Source organism: Ammospiza nelsoni, chromosome 1 (assembly GCF_027579445.1).
Source record: "Ammospiza nelsoni isolate bAmmNel1 chromosome 1, bAmmNel1.pri, whole genome shotgun sequence".
NCBI classification, from domain to species: domain Eukaryota; kingdom Metazoa; phylum Chordata; class Aves; order Passeriformes; family Passerellidae; genus Ammospiza; species Ammospiza nelsoni.
The window spans coordinates 84,191,645-84,212,896 of NC_080633.1; the positions used below are offsets into that span (position 1 = coordinate 84,191,645).

At 42.6% G+C, this 21,252-nt stretch overlaps 1 protein-coding gene across 3 annotated transcripts in view; it reads left to right on the forward strand.

Moving 5' to 3' along the window:
- Nucleotides 1–2,096: 2,096 nt before the first annotated feature.
- The window catches only part of VWC2 (von Willebrand factor C domain containing 2), a 54,378-nt gene continuing 35,222 nt past the window's right edge, over nucleotides 2,097–21,252 (forward strand). Inside the window, exons 1-3 of one of the 3 annotated variants that reach the window (XM_059478334.1) lie at nucleotides 2,097–2,200; nucleotides 3,359–4,140; nucleotides 10,862–10,991. In XM_059478334.1, coding sequence (XP_059334317.1) covers nucleotides 3,427–4,140; nucleotides 10,862–10,991 — 844 coding nt within the window. In that variant the 5' untranslated portion in view covers nucleotides 2,097–2,200; nucleotides 3,359–3,426. Of the gene's footprint in view, nucleotides 2,201–2,289; nucleotides 2,520–2,687; nucleotides 2,796–3,358; nucleotides 4,141–10,861; nucleotides 10,992–21,252 lie in introns of those variants that run through there. The other 2 variants (XM_059478342.1, XM_059478325.1) reach the window with 2 other exon arrangements.

Here is a 21,252-nt window from a genome sequence, read left to right on the forward strand (position 1 = left end):
TAAAGGAGGGTGTTTACTTCTTACTTTGCCCAGTAGGCGAGGATGAGCTGCAGTTTGCTGTTACAAAAGTGCTCTGAGGCTTTGCCCTTCTTGCTGCAGAGCAGTGTCTTGAACCATCAGCTCCAGCTGATGATCCTTGTTCTATGTAACCAGGGGTGGGAGAGGGAGAGCTCCTACAAGGAGCGCCCTGCATGCTGAAGATCTCAGATTTTGTTCCAGAGTTTCACCTGGGAACACATGAAAATGTCAGAACCATAAATTGGCTTCTCTCTGCTCTTTACCACAGACATAACATTGCCTTCCCAAGGCCCTTATTTTCTTCTGCCTTGCTCTAGCCACAAGCAGCTGCTGCTGAACAGCAGTGCTCACAACTTTTGAACTCAAAGGTAGGTCCATCATTTTAAGTTGCTCCTCTGCCATCAGCAATGGAGTGTACTGGTTGCTCACCCCAGGTCAGGATTTAAACTACATAAGGCATAAAATATTTTAGGTTTAGACATGGCAAAGATTAAATTCTTTACTCAGAGGTAATGAGATGGTAGTTTGAAAGGAAGTACTCGATTATTAGCAGTCAGTTAATGAGAAAAGTCAATCTTAACTCCTTAGGAATTTGTCTAGAAATCCCCTAGCAATATGGAATTTCATTTTATTAGCGCAAACTATGGAAAAACTTAACTCCTTCATATCCTTCAAAACTTATGTCTTGTATTTTTAAAGTTTCTGAGAATTATTTAGTTGGTGAACATCTGACTGGAAGACATGATGTGATTTCAAGAGAAATATTTTTTAAAATTAGACAGAAGTCAATACTTTTTAATAGCAACAACCCAGCAGCCAAAAGAGTTTAGTACCTGCATCCTCCTGGGGAGCAATTTAGGTATTTGGGTTCTCACAATTAACAGGTGCTCGTGAAGGTATTTAACTATGAAACATTAGTACCCAGCAGATTTTCATTGCCCTCTTGAGTACCGATATTGCAGTGATACCATTTCAATGGGGAAAAAAACCAACCAAAACAAAACAAACCTGAAAATTATACCTAGCCTAAAAATTTCAGATACGGTGCCAAATATGTTGCAAAATCCAGCCATGGTCACGAGAAGGGCACAGTGGATGTTGAAGTGCTACTGTGGCAGAGGGTTAGTGCAGCTGGGACTGCTCTGGAACATCTGTAAAACAAAATTCAGAAAAGAAGATTATACCGATATGTCATCTAATGCAGCTTAAAAATAAATACATAAATAAATAACCTTTTGGACTCCAAGCCCTTGCTTAGATCCTGAACAAAAGTAACTCTAGCTTTTCTTGTGTATTTCTGTCCCAACACTCCTGCAGCAGTCATTTCATAACAGACCACGCTGTCCTTTTTTTTCTTTTTGTATCAAAGAAGTATAAAGGAGAAAAACGCATCTATATTTAACTTCAGAACTGTCCATTAGCCATGCAAAACCACAAGTAGGCATTTCAACTAGTAAACCACGGACCACTTCGCTGCTAGGGCAGGCTGGCAGGGGAGCGCTGAGGCACAGCAGTGCGCGATGCTGCGGTGCGGGCAGCATCAGGCGGGCACACTGAATAAACGCTGCCCGTGCCCGGCGCGGGTCCGCAGGTGTGTCCGGCAGCGGGGCCGCGTCCCGCTCTCCGCGGGGAGAGCGCCCAAAGCCGCACGGGGCGGCAGCGCGCAGCTCGCGTCCCGAACCGACGCCCCCAACACCGCCAAAAGTTTCGGGGGCCGGCGCCCAGCGTGCCCGCCTTGCCCCGCTCTCCCTCCTGGAGCGCGGCCCTGCGGCACAGCGGGCTGGGGCTGCCCCCGCCCCGCACACCCCGGCGGCGGCAGGGCCGGGCAGGGCCGCTGCTCTGCCGCCCCCCGGCGGGCTCCGCGTCCCCGCCCTGCGCCCGCCCGCACCCGCGGCGCGGAGAGCGGCAGGGAGCGCGGCAGGGAGCGCCCGTCCTGCCCGCCGGCCCCGGGGCGCCCGGCCGCCATGTGAGAGCGGCGGGCCCGCGGCGGAGCCCGTCCCCGGGGCGGCGGGGCCGCACCGCCTGCGGCCGCCGCGCCGCGCTGCGGGCTCGGCAGCTCTGCGGAGCCGAGCGGGCAGCAACAAGCCGCCCCGGCCGCCCGCGGCCCCGAGATGGGAGCCGGGCGCGGGCAGAGCGGAGCCGGGCCGAGCCGCCGCCGGGACTGAGCGCGGCGCCAGCGCAGGTACGGGGGAGAGAGGGGGGCACGGGGGAGCCGGACGGGCTGGGGAAGGGGCTGGCCCGGCTCCCTCACAGCTGCACCGGGAGGGGTCGGGCGGCGCTGCCCGGCCCTCCGGAAAGTTTGGGCGGGCGGCGCGGAGCCCCGGCTCCCCTGCAGCGGTGTCGGGCGGGCGGAGCGCGGTGCCCACGATGCCATCGCCGAGGGCCGGCCAGGCGGGCGGCTAGAGAGAGAGAGGCTTCTAAATGGCTTTGGGGAGCGGTACCGCGGAGGTGGGGTCGTGCTGGGAGGCTGCACCGGCATTGCTTGTCGTGGCCGGAATAGTGTACGTATTTTGGTTTGGGTTTTTTGTTTGTTTTTTTTTTGGTTTTTTTTTTTTTTTGGTTTTTTTTTTTGTTTGTTTTTTTTTTTTTTGTTTTTTTTTTCCCCGATTTGGCGTGCAGTGTTTCAGGGAGAGGAGCCGGGAGCGCTGCCTAACTCCTGGAGGATGTGGGTTAAATGAGCCTTGGCTGCGGAAACTCGGAGCGGTTCTACCTTGTCTTTCGAGCACGGGCGAGGAAGAGGTGGTGTTGTGTGCTGGTTCGGGTAGTTCGGAAAGGAGGTAGTTTGTCTTTGCTCGCTTTGGTGTGCTTGGTTTTAGTTGTCTGTTACAGAAACGTGCTCGCTGGTAGGTATTTAAACAGAACCCAAACCAGCGTACTTCGGACTGAATAAGATGTTAATAAAAATCATCGTGTGTGCAGACAGTGAATAGCACTGAGCTAGGTAATTTCTATTCCGGACCCTGCTGGACTTTGGGGAGTTCCATTTAATCCGTCGGGCGTCCGTCCTCTTCACATGTTGTCATTTGAAAGTTAAAAATAACCCCCCAAGCGCTCTGAGTTTAGCCTGCCCCTGCCTTTGCCAGCGCGGATTCCCGGAGTTGTGCGCGGTGCTCTCTCGGAGCCGAAGACGCCCGGTCCGTGTCCAGAGCCCTGCTATTTATAAGAGTTGGCAGAGCGGGGGAGGAGGAGGAGGGATGCAGCAGCAGGCTGTTTGCCTTTTGCATAAACTACCGAGGCAGGTTGCATATTGTTTGAGATGTTGCATCGGTGGAGGCGAGGCGGGGTGCGGGGGGGGGAAGAAGTGCAGAAGCTGAAGTATTCCTAATCCTTCTTTTCCTAGGGACTGTGGCTTTACGAAGCGCTTCCCTCCGATGTGAATGCAGTGTCCCCTGTGGGATGCAGTAGGTGATGCCCAGCTCTACTGCAATGGCAATTGGAGCTTTCTCTAGTTCTCTTCTCGTAACCTGCTGCCTCATGGTTGCCCTCTGTAGCTCCACCGTTCCCGTACAAAAACTGGCCAAGGCTCAAGATAAACAGGAGATAAAGACGAGCCAGGAAAAGAGAGATCACACGTCTGCAAGGGACAGCCAGACGGGTCCAGGGAAAATGAATGAGATCGGCAGGAGCGGGAGGGAGGAGGGTGGCAGGGACTGGAAGAGCAAAGGAAACAGGAACTACTCGAACAAGGAGTCTTGGACTAAGCAAAAGCAGGCTTGGAGCAGCCAGGGGACAAGCAGTAAATCGGCGAGCATTCAAGTGCAAGAGCAGAGGGATGCTGCTCCCGAGGAACCTCAGGTGGCTGAAGATTCCTCTCTGCCAGCCTCTGTTGCGAGCGCCACTGCCGAGCCCCCGGAGGAGTACGCGTACCCGGACTACCGCGGCAAGGGCTGCGTGGACGAGAGCGGCTTCGTCTACGCCATCGGCGAGAAGTTCGCGCCGGGCCCCTCGGCCTGCCCCTGCCTCTGCACCGAGGAGGGCCCGCTATGTATCCAGCCCGAGTGCCCCAGGCTCCACCCTCGCTGCATCCATGTGGACACCACGCAGTGCTGCCCGCAGTGCAAGGAGAGGAAGAACTACTGCGAGTTCCGAGGGAAAACCTACCAGACCCTAGAGGAGTTCATGGTAAGGAACGAAGCCAAAAGTCTTTTTGTGGGTTTTTCTCTTGTTCAAAGTGGTGTTATGGTCTTTAACTGTTTTCTCAGGGAGTGTTCTGTGTCTCCCCGTCCTCTTCACATTTTTGTGTTAATATTACTTCTGCAGTCCTGTAAAATATTCCCCTTAAACATGACCTTTCTTGCTCTATGGTACTCTAACATTTTTAAGTGAAGGTGCTGATCTTTATTAATTCCTTTGGTATTTACAGTAAAAAATGCTACTTGGAAGGATGCTGCTCCGTGGTGTTATGGATTTTGTGAAAATTTTCAGCAATATGCTTGTTTCTTTATTTAACTATTAACTGTTAAACTTCTGTCTTGCAGGATCAAGCAGAGTTTTGTGGGCTGACCTCTATTCCTAGTAATGTTTGTGATGATCCCTTCTTTTTGAACAGTCATTTCTTTTTCCTTATTAACTATTTAGGCAGTGCTGCCAAGATTGCCTAATGTTTGCTTTCTGTGAATGACTATAGGTCTTCTTTTTAATAACAGCATAGTTTGCAGTCTTGATTGCAGTGATACCTAAAGAAAGGACTTGAAAAGCTTCATGTTCAGGGAAATCCTTTCAGACTGGGGTCTTTTTAGCATTATTATGCAAGGTTGTTATCATTGAAAATGCAGGATGTTACAATGCACTCCAAAGTTTTGGAGTTGGGGGCAGTTTTCTGGTTGTTTACCTTGTCTTTTTCCATTTAGTATTTTATTGTGGTTGAGACCTGTGAGCAGGCTCTGAGATTGGTTTGTGAAATTTCCTGTGAGTGACTGTTAGATACAGGGCTGTTCCAAAACCCATTTCTGAATACACTGGAGAATTTCATGCTGAATGTATTGAGGGGAGTATGAAATATAATTCAAGGTTCTGGAAGCTGAGCCCCTCTCAGGGTGGAGAAATAGAAAGTGAATTTTTAAAGGCTGAAAGTAAGCTGTCACCTTTGCTCTCTGGTGTTTGCACATTCCTGAAAACTTAGTTTTGCTTCATAATGTCTTTCCATGTTCTTCAGTTTAAGAGAAAATAAAAGATCAGAGTTACTTTCTCCATAATAAGAAAGAGCATTGTCATTTGCTCTCCTTAGGCAATAATGGGCAGAGCACTGATGAATTGCAAGGTATGGCAGAAAACATTGTAACATCCTCCCTATTTCCATGTAATCCTCAAAGGTTACATTCAATTTCAGGATGAAGTTTTCTACTTCAGAGGGAGCAGCTACCTTAACAGCAGCTAGTTGGTGTGAGCTTTTCAGAGAGGGCGTTTGAGATCCTTTCTTTCCCAACAAACTTAATTCTTGAGGAGTGGCCAAAAGATGAAGCTTCTCCACACCTACTCCATAGGTTTGTGTTTTAAAGGCTTCTCCCTGCTTTTCATTCACTCTCTTCTGCAGAGTTCCATTTCTTAGCCTTTTTCTGTAGTGGTGTGGTAGTAATGGCTGTAAAGCAAGCCTAAAATACTGTGTTAAATATGTAGTAAGTGTAGAACCTCAATGTTCCCTTGCACATTTGAATATGACTGACAGCCTTGGTAAAAAAAGTGTTGAACAGAGACATTTATAGAAATGTCCTGAAAAGAATTTGGTTTCCAGCTTTTTCATTTGATTCAGCTTTTAGCCCTTGGCTTCATATCTTCCTCTAAAGAAACACTTCTGCTTTGTTTTACCTGGCTATGGAAACACAAGTGAGAAGGGATGTCTTCTCAGTACAAGCAAGGAAAGCTATGGATGCAATTAGGCAGTGGAAGTGCAGCCTGATTATTTTCCTATGTGAGAACCTTGTTTTTTAGTTGAGATTCAGTGTTGGCTCCAATATTGTGAGCACAAGCTGTAAGTGCAGCTGTTTGCCCAGGCCACTGCAATCAGTGGAGTTGTCTGGCAACACAAGGTACAGATGTAGTCAGGTTGCTGCTGCTCAGTGGAAGCAATTGCAGAATGCAAGCAGCAGTTTCAAAGGTGATTTTGTGAGTTTAAACTTGATGGTCTTAAGCTGACCATGCAATCTCTTGATTAAGGTCAGGGAAGGAGTTATAAATGGATAGTGATGTGATTTTTCTCTGCGTCTGCTCCTACTATTTGTGGCAAAGAGTACCAGACATCACTGAAGGAAGAAAAAGGTGACCTCCTAACATTTAAGTGACATTTTTCTTACAAACATTTATGTATAGATGTGTAATTATGCATGCAAGTTTGTGAGTCTGCTATATAAAACTCCTATATGGTTTGGCATGGCAAAGAATTGCCCTGACTGGAGCCAGCAGCTGAGTGTGCCAGGGAATTTGAGGTTTCATGTGTTTCTTCTTTGGTTTGCAGTCCATCCTTCAGGCTTTGCTTGCGTGTGCATGTATGCATGCATTTTTGTGTTTTCAAAAAGGACGTGGATGTCAGCACAACACACAGCTTGAGTGTAGGGAAAGGATGGAGTCTCATAAAGATGTTTCCATCAGCACCACTCTGGTCACCTGTGGGTACTGTGGGGCAGAATAGCAGTGTGATCACAACATCCATATTAGTGGAACTGGTAGCAAAATCTTTATTTGGTGAAATGTAATGGCTGTTAAAGTTGTGCTCTGAAGCTGAAAATTTCTAAAACACGTGGTCCAGTAAATTTCAAATTTTCAAGTAAAATTTGAAAATGAAATCTTCCAAGTAAAATTTGAAAATGAAGGCTGATGTATAAAGTCTTAAGAGAATGAGGAACTGTCTTCAGAAGTGCAATGTTTTGGAAAAGACCTATAATTTTGAAACCTGTTGCTTTGTGTCTTTTACAATTTCCTTGCTACCACAAGTGGTATTTGTTTTGTGGGTAAGTTACTTGGAAATCTGGAAGTCAACAAACTCAAGTTTTGAAAGATCAGTGGTATTTTGAAGGCACAGAGGAGTAAAAGCATGGCTGGTATGTTTATTATTGTCAGTGTAACCCCATTCATGTTCTCCTGAGTTATGTCAGTGGCAAGAAAATATTAGTAAAAATTCCAGCACTAAAGATAAGAAATTTGAGATTATGACTGGTTTTCTTTTTTTTTTAAATTTAGGTGTTTTCAAGGCTTAAGGAACCAAATGTAGATTGTATATCTGTTATTAATCCAGCTTTATGTTGGTTTTGTTTTGATGTCTATTTGGCTTGTAATAAAGTTGGACATTTGGTAGGGGAAGCTCAAATAACTTTGGACTACAAATGATTTGTCACTTCTTAATTATGACAATTTACCTTAAGCTTCTGAATAGACCTACTGCCCTTATTAAGCTACAGCTTTCTTCACACCCTACCAGTGGAAAATGTAGCAATTTACAAGCAGTTTACACAGTAGTGCATTTGCTCTTTTACAGTGCCTGCAACTCCTATACCTCTGCTCATAAACTTCCCTTTAAACAATTCTAAAGAGCTAGGGTTTTTTTGCCATCTGTAGTCTATTTTCTGCAGGTTTTATGGCTGCCTGGTGAATACACGAGACTTCTGTTGCCTCTTGTTGTCTTCCTGCAGTTTTTTCATAGGTAGAACTGCTGCTGCTACAGAGTTAACAGCTTCATCTGTAGACCATGGAGATGTGGTATCATTAGTTATCAGAGAGAGATTGATATTATTTCCAGTCCAGCCTGGTTATGTCAGAAGTGGTGAGTGTGAGTGCTGCTGGGCTGGTCATTCCCCACAGGAACAAGAGGGATGCTCCTTGCAATGACTGCCACTGGGAACTGCGCTGCAGGGAATGTGCTTGTGCTGCATGAGTACAGAGGGGAAATGAAGGACCAAATGTGGCTTTTCATTCTGATTTATTTAGCTGCTGTTACATACAGAGACTGTCTTATTGTCACTCTCTCTAGTGATAATTATGTCTCCAAGTATTAAGCTGCCATTAAGGTGCAGAAAGTGGGGGATTTCTACAGTTCCTGCTGTATCCTGATGATCAGTAAAAAGCAATGTGCTATTGTTTAGTCCAAGGATGAACAGACAATGGCTGACACTGATACCATTTTAGCAGCCACTGTGGTTTACTTGCATGCCTGAAAAGAGCTTTGTAGAAATAACCTCGTGGAGACCCTCCTTCCTGCTGCCATTACTCAGGTTGGTGGGTTGTACAGATGTCAGTACTTAACAAGGGTGTACTGTAAATATTACTCTGAAATCCTATGATCTATTACACTAGAAGTGTCTTCATTACTGCAGTATCACATTAACAGTACACTTTGTTGACAAAAGATGTAGTCTTCATGTGTGTGTGCTGTATAGGACAGAAATGTGTATCAGGAATCATCATTATTAGAATAAGAATTAGATCAGTTTTGTTTCTCAACCAATAGTACATGACTTATTATTCTGAGAATTTCAGCCTTTGTCAAATTTGGAAATCTAGTAAACCTATATAATTAGAATATGCTTAAATTTTACAGAGGAGAGTTTTTACAAATAACTTCTTGCCTTGTTTCCTGACTGTCATCAGATACTCTAGTTTTTATACCACTTCCAATATTGAATGACACAGCTACTAAGCAGTGTCCTGGGCTAATCAATGCCTGTTGCAGTAACTACTGATCTCATTCAGCTTTGATAGCTGGCAAATTTGCATCTTTTCCAAGTCATGGCAAAAAGTGTAAAATTTGATTTAAAGCTGTAGATTTGCCTTGTTCATCCTGATCTTTGGAACCGAGTGCTGGTATTTTTTCAAGTACGATTATTGTATTGTAGGATTATTATATTGCATAAAATTTTTTTATTAAAACTAATATTTTAAAAATCAATCCTCCTTAAAAGCCATGTTTTTATAATTTAGTAAGTGTTGTTTCTAGGTATAACTCTAGAAGGAGGGATTCTTCTTATTGACTTAATACTTAGGAGCTCGGGTTTGCTGACACTCAAAACTTCACATGTGGTTCAAGTGATTACTTGAAATACCTGAGCCTTTCAACTCTGAGCATTGGATCAGAAACCTCCTCATGTGCTGACACTCCACCTCTGGAAATGAATGTAAAAACAATTACAGGACAAAGTTGTCCCAAAGTCTGCAATAAAGATCTTCTGCACTGGACTGTCAGCCTCCGTGTGGGATTTCCTAAACATATGTGTGGTGTTGTCGTTGGTAGAGTGTAAAGCAAAGAGAAAATGCAAAGTGAGTAGCCAGCAAAGGAAACCTAAAATAAATAATAATAATAAAAGCAGAAAGCAACACAGCAGGAGACCCTATTTAGGCTTTCTAAGCAGAGGGAAGGGCATGAGAGATATCTGAGTGCATAAGCGAATAACAGCCTTGGCAGGTGGGAAGGGAAGTAGCAAAGCATGAATGAGCATTTAGTTGGAGATGATGCTTTGCAAGCATCAGCATGTTTGAACTTTGGAAGTGAGAAGGATGTGAGAGGCAAGCAAGCAGAGAATGGATTTCAGGAAAAAAAATGTGATAGGCTGCCTGAAAAATAGGGAGAAGAAGCAGATGATCTGCAAGTTAGACATCTGGGTGATTCTTCAATGTGAATAATTATTTTCTTCTTTAGATTTTCGTTTTTTCTTCTCTTATTGGAGAAGTGAAATGAGGGATTGTCTGCATCAGCTGGAATCTGGAATGAAAAACATTCCATAAAAAGAACAATGTCCTCCTTAAGTAAATCAGTAATCTGCACAGATTTTAGATTTAGAGGCTCACTAATAATAACGTTCAGCTGCATTTTCATCATCATGGGTACCCATGTGGTTTTTTGGAGTGCAGCAATGAGATTTACAGTATAGCATTTATTGCTCTTCACATCCTTGCTTCCCTCCATCTTGTGTGGTATGAGGATATCAGCAGTGCAGGTGAGATGTGCCTGGTCAGGAATGGTGAGGAGGACAGCTGGAATTGTACATGTGGCAGATGCAGACATTTCAAAGTCCATTTTTTACTAAAGAGAGTCTTGCTACTCTTTTGTTGGGAATTAATCTTTGAAGTAGGTCTTTCAAGTAACTATCTCAGGGTATTCCTATTCTGTAAGAGTTCTTCAAACTCAGTAACATTTTGCTAGGTATAAAGGATTACCTGTATTTTCCTTCACCCCTTTCTTTGAATTTCAACTTTCTTTCAGAAAGTTACAATTATTAGAAGAATTGTCCAAAACCAATTAACCTATGGGAAATACCTGAATTCAAAAGGATGGGGTTTTTTCTTGACTTCTCTTTGAAAAATACAAATTTCAATAAAATGTTAACTTTCTGCTACCAAAATACTTTCAAACCTGAAAAAATTACAGTAAGGATTTCCATTAAAAGAATTTTCAAACTTCATTTAGCAAAACTTTTCTTCTTAAAATACATTTTTTTTTCTCCAAATTATTTTTGAACCTCTAATAGAACTAAACGAGATTATGAGCTTAATTTTCATGAAGTTCATTTTCATAGTTCAGGCAGACTTCATCTTCATTAGAAGTTCGGTGAGGTAATTTTTAATTTGTATTAAAAGTCTTGACTGTTGTTGTTTTCAACATCCCTCTTGACTTTCCCATTTTGTGTGTAGGTTCAGACAAGAACCTGTTTTGTTTTGGAACCTTTTCCTGCTGTGGTTCTATAACATTGCAGGAGCCCAGTCTTGCTCTCTGCATTATTTAGGCCACAAAACCCATTTGTTTTAGAGTGGAGAGGGAGAAAGGCATGAAGGAAAGAACATTGCAGATGAGAGGGGAGCACTGCACACTCCAGGAGAGCATTAAGTGGCAGAGCTGAGGGTGCCTGGGTTTGTGTTTCAGGTTTCTCCGTGCGAGAGGTGTCGCTGTGAGGCCAATGGCGAAGTGCTGTGCACGGTGTCAGCCTGTCCCCAGACCGAGTGCGTGGATCCCGTGTACGAGCCCGACCAGTGCTGCCCCATCTGCAAAAATGGTGAGTGGTGCCTGCAGAGCTCCTCTGCCACAGAGAAGATCCATGGTGCCCTGTTCTGCCTTTGAAAAAGGAGTCAGATACTTGTCTTTTTCCTTGAATGGAGATGAAGTTGTGTGTGGATGGTGTAATCCTGTTGTGAGGAATCAGACCTCCCTTGATTTTGGTGGACTCAGTTATCACCTACATGGATGTTAATGCCAGCTGTTGGTGTATCTCTTGTGTATATAATTTGCACGACCTTGTTGTGGTTGTGTTTTATCTAGGCACACAAAATGGAACTCAGACTCTTCATATTATCCACCTTGCAACATGAGCAGGAATAGCTGCTTTTGTTCTCCATTCATATTTGTTTCCCTTTCAGATATTCTTCTCCTTTTTTTTCATTTTTCTTTCCTTAAGGCAAATCAAACGTACCTTATTGAGTTCATCTAATTTTCATACCTAAATGAATTAAACTCCCAAGTTTAATTGAATATTTTTTTGTAACTAAATTGGACAGAAAGTCTCTCTATTCCCAGCAAGAGCTTGTATTAGATCAAAGTCTTAGTCTATTTAGATGAAAGAAATTACATGACATACTAGCTCATCACTTATAAAGAAGGAATGATAATTTATTAATAGAAATGAAAGCTGCAAAATCTCAAATGAAATTATATTTAAAATTAAAAAGGACATTTAAAAATACTCAGATAATGTTCACACATCTATTATTTCTCTTGAATAGGTAGGTTTCATTACATTTGCTAAAACAAACTGCTTAAAATTGTGGGAAAGTTGGGGGAGGAGAGAGTGTACAGCATATGGTTTCCACAAATTCAACAGTAGATGATAAGAGATTGTTAATTGCATTGGAGGAGTTTCATTTGTATGGATATAAAAGTAATTGCTTCATATCCCTTAATTGGTTGTTACAACCCTGAAGGAATTTATTCTTGGCTGTAGAGCTTAAGGGCACTCTTCTTTTTGGAGATGAGGACAGGCATTTTTCAAGGCATTTAGGGACAGTTCCTGAGAAAGTCTGAGTTTGGAAGCTGGTGATGTCATAGCCAGCTAGTCTGAAGGATCCTTTAGCACTTGTTTGATGGCATGAATGTCACTGACATTGTACGTGACATGCTCTGCTGCAGTTCCCCAGGTCAAAGGGACTTTAGCTGGCACAAAGTCTGTTTTCAGTATCAGGGATGGAGTTACAAGCAGAGTATGTTTAGAGTCTGTAGTCTTTCTCATTGAGCTTGTCCAGTGGTCTTAACAGTGTTTGGAGCTGGGCTGACCTTCCATCAGCGCACATTCTCTCACAAGCAGCAACATAATGCACAGTAGCGGCAATCTCCCATTGATGGCTCTCTTTTGGATTAAGGTAGTGTAGCAGTGCAGGATTTGGCTTGGCTGTTCACACAGGTTCCCTGACACTTTTCCCAGAAATGAGGAAACTATACATGAAAGATGCCTTTTGTTGTGAGGAAGCTGCCTTTTCAGAGCTGGTAAAGCTGTATTACCTGAGTTCTACCAGCAAGAAAAGGATGATCTTGTCCTCAGCCTCTGAATCCCCAATATTACATGAGTATTTCTCCCATATAACTATGAGCTGGCATCTCTGACCCAGTTTCAGACCAAGGTGACCACAGCTGCCTGTTTCTAGTCAGCTGTACTGTCACTTCTCTGCATGTCAGAGAACCAGCAGTGGCTTTCCTTGTTAGCTTTCAGATGAAGAAGAAAACCATTAGCAATAACAACAAGACCAAGATAGCTCAGAAGCAGCTCAGCTTTTCTGGATCAGCAGTTTCAGTATAATATCACAAAGAAACTTCTGAGGAACCCTCTCCACTGGGGGAGTGCATTTAAAAAAAAAGGACTGTTTGCTTTTCGAGCTTAAAGTGTGGTACCGGTGCAGTTCTCTAGGAACTTCAGTGAATTGCTCAATGTTTTTAATTAGACTGGAGCAAAAACCTACTGAGCAGGAAAGCCTAGCCTGCCTCATCCTCTCATTTTCAAGCCTGGTGGAACAAATGTGCTGTGAATGTGGGTTGGAGAAACAATCATTGTGTTGTGCTTCAGGGTTGATTGTTACAGCGATGACATCAATGACATCGTGTTAGTGACACAAAAGAGCTCAGGGTGATGTACAGGGAGCTCAGCCTTTAACCTGAATGGTGGGAAGGGTGGAGCCATAGAAAGCATCCAAGTGAGGTATCTGCCATCAGGATGTGCAGTGAACAAGAAGGGGTGGGAGGTGAAGTTTGGATTCTCTACTTTACTAGCACTGGTATATGCTTTACTAGCATTTGGATCCTTTACATTTACTAGCATTGATGTGTTGAAAATGCATACAGTCAAACTGATTTCCCTGCCTTTCCTGCCACTTCTTAACATATAACACCTTCCCAGCTTGCCTGGTGGAAGATTGCTGGCAGTGACCCAACAGTGAGAGCTGAGTGACTGCCTCTGTCACTGGTAAGAATGCCCAAAATGCCCAATTAGAAGTGTGGAGGAGATCCAGTGAAAGCCTGTGGTTATTAGAAATTAATGAATTCAGTACATTGACAGGTGTGAGACCCTGTGCCTTCTCTTGTAGGAAGGCAGGCATGTAGTTGGCTTCTCTATTTTCACAAATTTGCTGGCAGCCCTTACGAGGAGGCATATGTGTAACTGCACATTGGGCTTACACAACTGCACATGTGGAGCTACAGACTTGCTTTGGGTGCAAGCAGTGGTGAATGGAAAACTTGTGGAATTAAAGAGTAGTTGTATGTGTAGTATTTAATAATATTCTATATCACATCCTGACTTTCAAAAAGAAACCTGGATACTTTCATAGCTGAAGATAGTATCTTCTTTGTGGGCAGGGACAGGGAGTGCTATAAAAGAACATTTGCTCTGAAAAGTAGTATATAGAAGAGACAAATGATAACACCTCAGTGAGATCTTTGGATTAGGGGAATTTTCCTGCTTTCTGTGTCTCAAGTCACTACAACTGAGGGAGCTGTTTTGTGTTTATCTTATATAAATTCCCTGAAAGGAAACAGTGTGAGGACAGTGTGAGGGATGGAGGAGAGGCTTCCTTCTCATGTGGATTACATGTTAAGCTTTATGCTTTTCGTAACCATCAGCACCAGCCACAAGAAAAAAAATCCAGAAAGTTAAATCCGACTTCAGAAAGTTACATTAAGTAACAGGTGCCCAGTTCAGATCTCCATCCGGCTATACAGTATTAGCATTGTGGTTACTTTTGTGGAAGACATCTCTGTTCACAGTGATATCAATAACCTTAGATTCAGGTACAGAAATTTCTACAGTTTGTGCAGAGTCAAGAGTAAAGATAATGGGCATACAGTCACTCTTCCATTGGGAAAAGTCTGAGTACTTGTCACTGATGCATTTGGGGTGGGGTGGGGGGTAGTACTGGTGGTGAATTATCTTTCTCTAGATTACCCTGGTTGTGTGTTCCACTTGTATTCCCAGCATTAGAGCCCTAGTAGACATGCACAGCTGAATTCTGCTTGGCCTAAGCCTGCAGCCAAAGAGCAGCTGATGGAGTCAAGGGTGGCCCTGCTCCTGATGGTGTGTTTGCAGGAAGATGAGATTAAACCCATAACCCACGTGGTGCCTGAGGGGGAATCGTGGTTGCTAGACCAAAAAACATTTTGATCTAAGGTCCCCAAGAGATTTTTATTTCATTATATGGCTGAAAGATTGCCCCAGATAAAATGAAGTGGATCCTGTTGCCCTCCTAGCATTCATCTATCTGTGTGTCAGTGTTGTTTCTCTGTCTACAGCAGGGAGAGCTGAGCTTCTCCTTTTGGCAAAGGCTCATAGCTGTACAGTCAAAAATGAAAACATTGATGCCTGGAGGGTCAAGTGTGTTCTCAGGGCTGTAACATTTGCAGGAGATGTCTATTCTTACTGGCTGTGCAATAGGGAGGCTTCACTGATTGCAGTCCTTTCAGGTGCCTTAGGTCATTTCAGGACCTAATTTGATTTTTGTGTTCATAGTTATGGGTGAAATACATGCATCATTTGGTTGAAATGATTGCTGCTAGTGAGGTGCTGCTAGTGTGGCCAGGGAGGTTGTGTGGTGATGGTTTTGTATCCCTGTGCTGAGGCTGACTCACTGAAACTTTAGTACCTTTCCATACAATTGCAGTGTTTAGGCCCAAGGTGACTTAAAAGTGCTTCTGAATGGCAAGTGGGGACCTCCATCTGAGAGAAGGAGCTCTCAAGGCAGCAAAATCCTGGTAACAGCTGGCAGAGCTGCTGTCTCCTTTTGCTACTGTTGGTAAAACAGGGCTTTGTCTCACCTCAGGACCCAGGTCTGTTAAACAATGGTGCTGGTTGATGCAGTACTGATGTCATCCCTCTGAGATCCAGGTGGAGAGAGGCTGCATTGGCCTGAGAGACCTGGCTTGCCATAGGAAAGGGGAGGATGTTTATTCTGGGCCCATGAAGGGAAGTTGCACCTTGGCAGCTCTCACGTGAGCTGGCTGTTTGCTCTGCCCTGCAGCCCCAGCTTTGCTCAAGGACCATGGTGAATCTGACCTGTAAAATTTAATGTTCTTCTGCAGTGTGTTTAAATAAAATATGATATGACCTTGACTCTAAATGCCTTAATCTCAGCAATGAAGAAAGTATCATCATGCCGGTGTCCAAGTAGGGGTCAAGGCAGGACTATTGCAAAAATCAGGAATGTAACTGCTGTAAAATTTAAGTAATCCATGCTTTTGATTGTCCTCCCTTCCTTTTTCTATTGTCACTTTAAATGCCTTTTTCAGTCATGCTTTGGCAACTAATTTATATATAGCAAATGAGATCCAGAAGTTTTAACGCCTGAGAGTGGTTTCTTCAGTCTACATTATAAGGTGGGATCAAATCAGGTGGTTATGGTGGCCTCTTCTAGATGTAAGATATAGGTACCATAAAGTGATTGTAAGTTCTAGTTGATAATACTGAAACAGTATTTTTTTTAAATGGGATGTATGTTAAAAGTAATAACCTAATGAACAAGAAATCATTTTAAACTAATCCCAGTTCCACCCAGACAGTATGCACCAATGTGATTTGTTCCCTTCTAACTTGATGTGTTTGAATGCTTGTGTATGCAGGGTTACATTTGCTCCATGTTTCTGTATGCATAAATTGCTTAGCAAAAACTTCTGCATGGACTGTCCACTTTAATAGAGCATATTTCACAAAATTATTTATAATATGGGACTCCTAACCAAGAAATATTAATGTTCTGGGGGAATGAATGTTTCAGGGAGAAAAACACTATTTAAGTTGCATGAACAGCTGTATCTGATTAAAATTGCCTAGAGATTACGCGGGTAGGTTGAAAAACTAGCAGATATTTTGGCAGCCATGTATTGAAAACAACAGTGTTGCTTCCTTTAGTCTGCATTGGGTGTTGAAAGTGGCTTCCAAATTTGGTAGGTGAAGTTGGTAAACTAGTTGCAGTAGTTTTTATTCTCGGTTTCTGCTGTTGATGAAGTTGAGAGGAGGAGATTGGTCTGTGTTGTCTTAATTCAAGGAATTCCTTTAAACTAATTTCATCTCTCCACTCACTTTCTCTCTCTACTGTGGGAAAGCTGGTGGCTGCATAGGCCATGTGTGCTTCCTGCAGAAATCACAGAATTTCATTCTTGTGCCATATTTTAGATCCAAAGCACGTGTTTAAATGCACGTGGATGAGGACTGCAAAGTGGGCTGAGCAAAACCTTATGCCAAAACCCCAGAGGCCTTGTTGTTTCCAGCTCACATCCATGTGCACGTGGACATAGGATCCATTGTTGGCATCGCTTGTGTTCAGCTGGCTAAGGACAGGTAGCTGTGTTATTTCTGCCTCCAGGGGTGTTTATTTAGTGTACAAGTTGTGTTGACTTCCAGGGTATACAAGTTTTCCTAAGTATAGAAACCCATCAGACCATGAAAAGGGTCTGTCTGAAGATATAGCATAAGTATCCAAATACTGAACCTAGATCAGTTACAAGGATAAATAGGTTTATATAGTCTGTATGTATTTATTGCAAATAAATATTGTGTGCATTTTTTTCCCTTCCAGAGGCCAGAATGCTCTCAGTTGGCAGTTCTGCTGTCAAGAGGCAGCTGTAACTCCCCTGAGTATATAATATCCCATCATTTTGCTCAGATACATGAGGACAATCAGAAATTATACTAACCTTGGTATTTAATGTGGTACTTTATACTTAAGTAGAAGGATGTAGAAGAGCCTATTAAACTATAAAAGCAGCCTATCCCATAAAGTTTTCAGAACTCACTTTGCAATATTTTTTCTTTACAGGCCGTTACAGTGAGCCTGAAAAGCATTCAGTTTTTTTTTTCCTCTTACTTGATACTGCAGGTTTAAGTCATATATCAAAGCTAAATTCTGCTGTATCAGTCCACTTTTGTGACATCTGCTTGTCATTTTACTGTAAGTTGAAGCTAAAGCCAATGATAATATGCCCCAAACTGTTGTTTAGTGGTGGTGATCCCACGTGAGTGTGGGAAACAAGCTGCAAGTTCCCCATGGTGCTCAGAACTTCCATGTGTCACAGCTGCCTGGCTTCTGAAAGTGTGTTTTGTGCCAGCCTCAGGACCCGAAAAATGCATGTGCTTACTGTGCTGATAGAAAAAGAACATACACTGAAATCCTGGGATGGGAGGAGAACATTTTCTAGAGATTTTCATGTATCTGATGTCGTTTACAGTGCTTGTCATGGCAATTTCACTATCTGCTATCCTGTGTAGTTCTGGATGCTGGTTAGGGTTCAGACAGGAAAGTGCCTTTGCGCCAGTACCCATCAGAGCATTGGAGTAAACAGTGTGCTCCTGCTTGATTTGTGTTTCCTGACACTTTCTCTGGTACATTGAGCCACATTTGGGCATTTGCTTGGTTTCTAGCAGAACAGCTAGCCCATGCTCCCCAAAATAAAGTCATCGATTGCTTTGGGGTTTTATTTGCTTGTTTGTTTTGTATTTTTAAGTTCTTCATGTAAGAATTTTCTGAGTTTATATTGCAGCTTTATTTCCACACACCTGGAGATAGGTAAGGTGTAAAAAGAGAAAATAGATCCCAGATCTCACATTGTGGGCTCCCGTTGCTCCATACACTGCCCCCAGCATTAGTTCTTTGCTGTTCAAAGAAAACAAACATTAATGGAGTTGCCTTGTCTCCTACATCCAGTATTTCTTTATATTCTTTTCATTAGAGAAAATATTCCCACTGCTAATTTTGCTCCCCCATTCTGCTATTGGACGTCTATTTTTATTTTGTATGTGTCATTAGCTGAAATTGTGGCAAACATTTGGGGGGCATGTAGGCCTCCAAGGTCTGAAACACTTGTGTGCATCTTGCTGTATGCAACATCCTTGGGGTAATATTCCCTATGAATAGAACACTACACTATTTGATTTAATTGTGAGCTCTTAGATTCTGAAACCTTGTCTTAATCCAGATGGAGTTACCCCAGGTTAATTCATTATCCAGGGTCAGCTGAGCCACTGTACTGCCCATGTGAGCTCTTAGTTGTGTTCCTGCAGATAATCCTGTTCGTAAATAGAAGCTATTACCTAGCCAGGTGCTACAGTAATAGGTCTACAGGGCTGATTAGTATTTTGTGATGCGATCAAAAGGAGCAGTGAAGAAAAATACACACGTTGTACATTTTGCTTTATGTTCTTTTGCATTTTTTTCATTGGTATTTCATTATGTTCAATGAGGCGTCCAAGAGTTTGCTTGGCTTTGAGGAGAAAAGGAGGCTTACATTAAAGTGCTGTGGTATGTTGGTATATCTCTCTCATATAACACTTGCCCTCTGATGATTAACAATATAATCAAAGTCTCCTATAGTTCTAAGTGCAATGTAATTTTCTGTGCTTATTTTTTCATAGAAGGTTGAGATTTAGGCATTAAGACAGATGTGAATTGATCCAAGTGACTTACTGGTTGACGGAAACAGGGAATTATCTGATTTCATTAGATTTTATTTCCTTACCACTTTGCTTTTCTGTGGTTGAGCTTTGCAATTGTGAGCTTTGCAATTGTGAGCTTTCCACACAGTGGAGGGTTGCTAATGCCAGGTTTGTCTTAACTCGACATAACTCCTCTTTCTTTTGAGTTTGTTGAAGATCTTACCATGGCATGACAGAAGTCTCAGAAGTTTTCTTCTAATCCTGATGAAACTCTATTTGTAAATGAAGTCAAGATCTGATCAACAGGAAAACTTGTTTCCTTTCCTGACATGAGCTTGACCAGGGGCTAACTGGGACACCTCTGCCAGTGTTTGAAAAAGGGTGCTGAAGGAAAAGGAATGAGGAGTTCTTAGGGAAAAGGCTAAAAGCTTATCTTATTTTTTATTAATATTTGTAAAATTGCAGTGCTTGTTTTCCTTGTTGCTCTAAGTAGCCTCTTACTGTTTCAAAGTACTTCAGTGGGGATCTCCCCCGTGTTGTGTGCTCCGGGAGTCCTGAATTAAGGCCCTGGCGATTACCTTTGCCCAGCAGGTCAAACACCTTTGTCAGCTAGAGACTTAAGTACTTTTCTAATTTAAAGCCTTGATCTTTAAGGTGGAAGGAGTTTTTACTTCATGAACCTTTAGATTGCTTCCATAGGGGTAATTATCCATACAGTTTTGTTTCCTTGAGCATGTGCAGCTGTAGAGCAGCAGTGATTAAAAAAAAAAATAAAAAAAGAAAATAGCACACTTTAAGTAATTCCTTACCTTCACCAACACATTTACCATAATGATTAGCATTTCAAAGCTGATAAGCAATCAAAAACTTTGATTGCTATTTTCGTTTAGGGAAACAGTAATTTTTTTTTTCTGCCTACACTAGTGCTTGTTAAATTTTCATTAGAGGAATGACTTCCTACTGGTAAACATCACTTTCTCCTAAATGCCCTGTTCTTTTGCTGAGTCTTCAGCTCTGTTTGGTTACTTCTGTGCTGCTAGCCCTTGGATAGGGGCCCATTAAAGAACCGCATGCATAAATTCTACTTACCTTACAATCTTGTAGGCATTAAGTGCTTTTTCTCCTGCATCATTTCTTCTCACTATTGCACATTGGTTGCTGACCAACTTTCTTTGAAATACTTGGAAGTAGCAAGTTACACACTCTTTATTACCCATGGAAAAGATGTCTTCACTGTGTGCTTACCCAACATTTTATTTAATTTAAATTTTTTTTTTCTTTTCAAGTGGAGTTGATCAGATGGAACAGTGGCAAGAAGAAGAGAACAAGCACTGCATTGTAGCAGGATTCAAAATACTATTTGGTGAATAGCACTGAATAAAGAAGATGCCTATCCAAATAACTGCATTTGGGCCTCCTGTGTTTAAAATACTTGTAGTGTTCTTTCCTTTCTCAGAGGTAGTTTGAAGTGTGATGTTAATTGCTTTTTCCAGAAAAAGTAGCTTGTTGTGCTCCAAAATGGTTTCCATTCCTTTTCTTCCTGCTAATACCTTCTCAAACATTCTGAATTCAAAAGGGAGATCACTGGTTTAGCTGGACAATTTTGGGGGAGATACACAAATAACAAGTCCTGTAGGACTAGTCGGAGTAGTGACCACTAATAATACCTCATGAAGCCAAACAGAAAGGCAGCACAGTGGTAAATGAAATTCAGCAAAACCCTATGTTAAGGAATGAGAGAAATTGCTTAAGTATTTTGATGACCTTTTGTTAAGATTTCTGCGAAGTGGTTTTATTTACATATCAGTGGGAAATATTGTATGTAAGCATCTGTCAGGCTTTATTAAGAAAGCTTGCATGTATTAGAAGTACACTATTATTTGAAGACTGGTTCCCCCCACCTGCTTTGTATAATCTTCCATGTTTCCTGAGCACTCAGCAAGAAGAGGTTGCAGAAGTAGAGAAGAGCAGCAAGAAATTCCCCTGTATATTCCCCTGTGAGAACAGATGAGGCCTCTAGTAGTGATAGCGCATTAATTAAAAATCATGTGATAAAGTGTGGTACCAGGGGAGAGGGACAGTACCAATGAAAATCTTCCCTGTGCTCACAAGTCAAGGGAGAAGCAAGAAAACAGAAAGACATTGTACATGAGGTCGTTCAAACACCATGTAATTAACCCATAAACTCACTGCAGAAGATAGTGCTGAAACACAGTTTCCTAGAATTAGAATAAAGATCATGTCTTTGATAGAAGGAATAAAATACCTTAACCTAGCTACCATAAAACTGGCTGGGGTGGCGTGCTGTAAAGCCTCCCAGAAACCTTTTCATTTTCACTTGAACAGAAATATAACA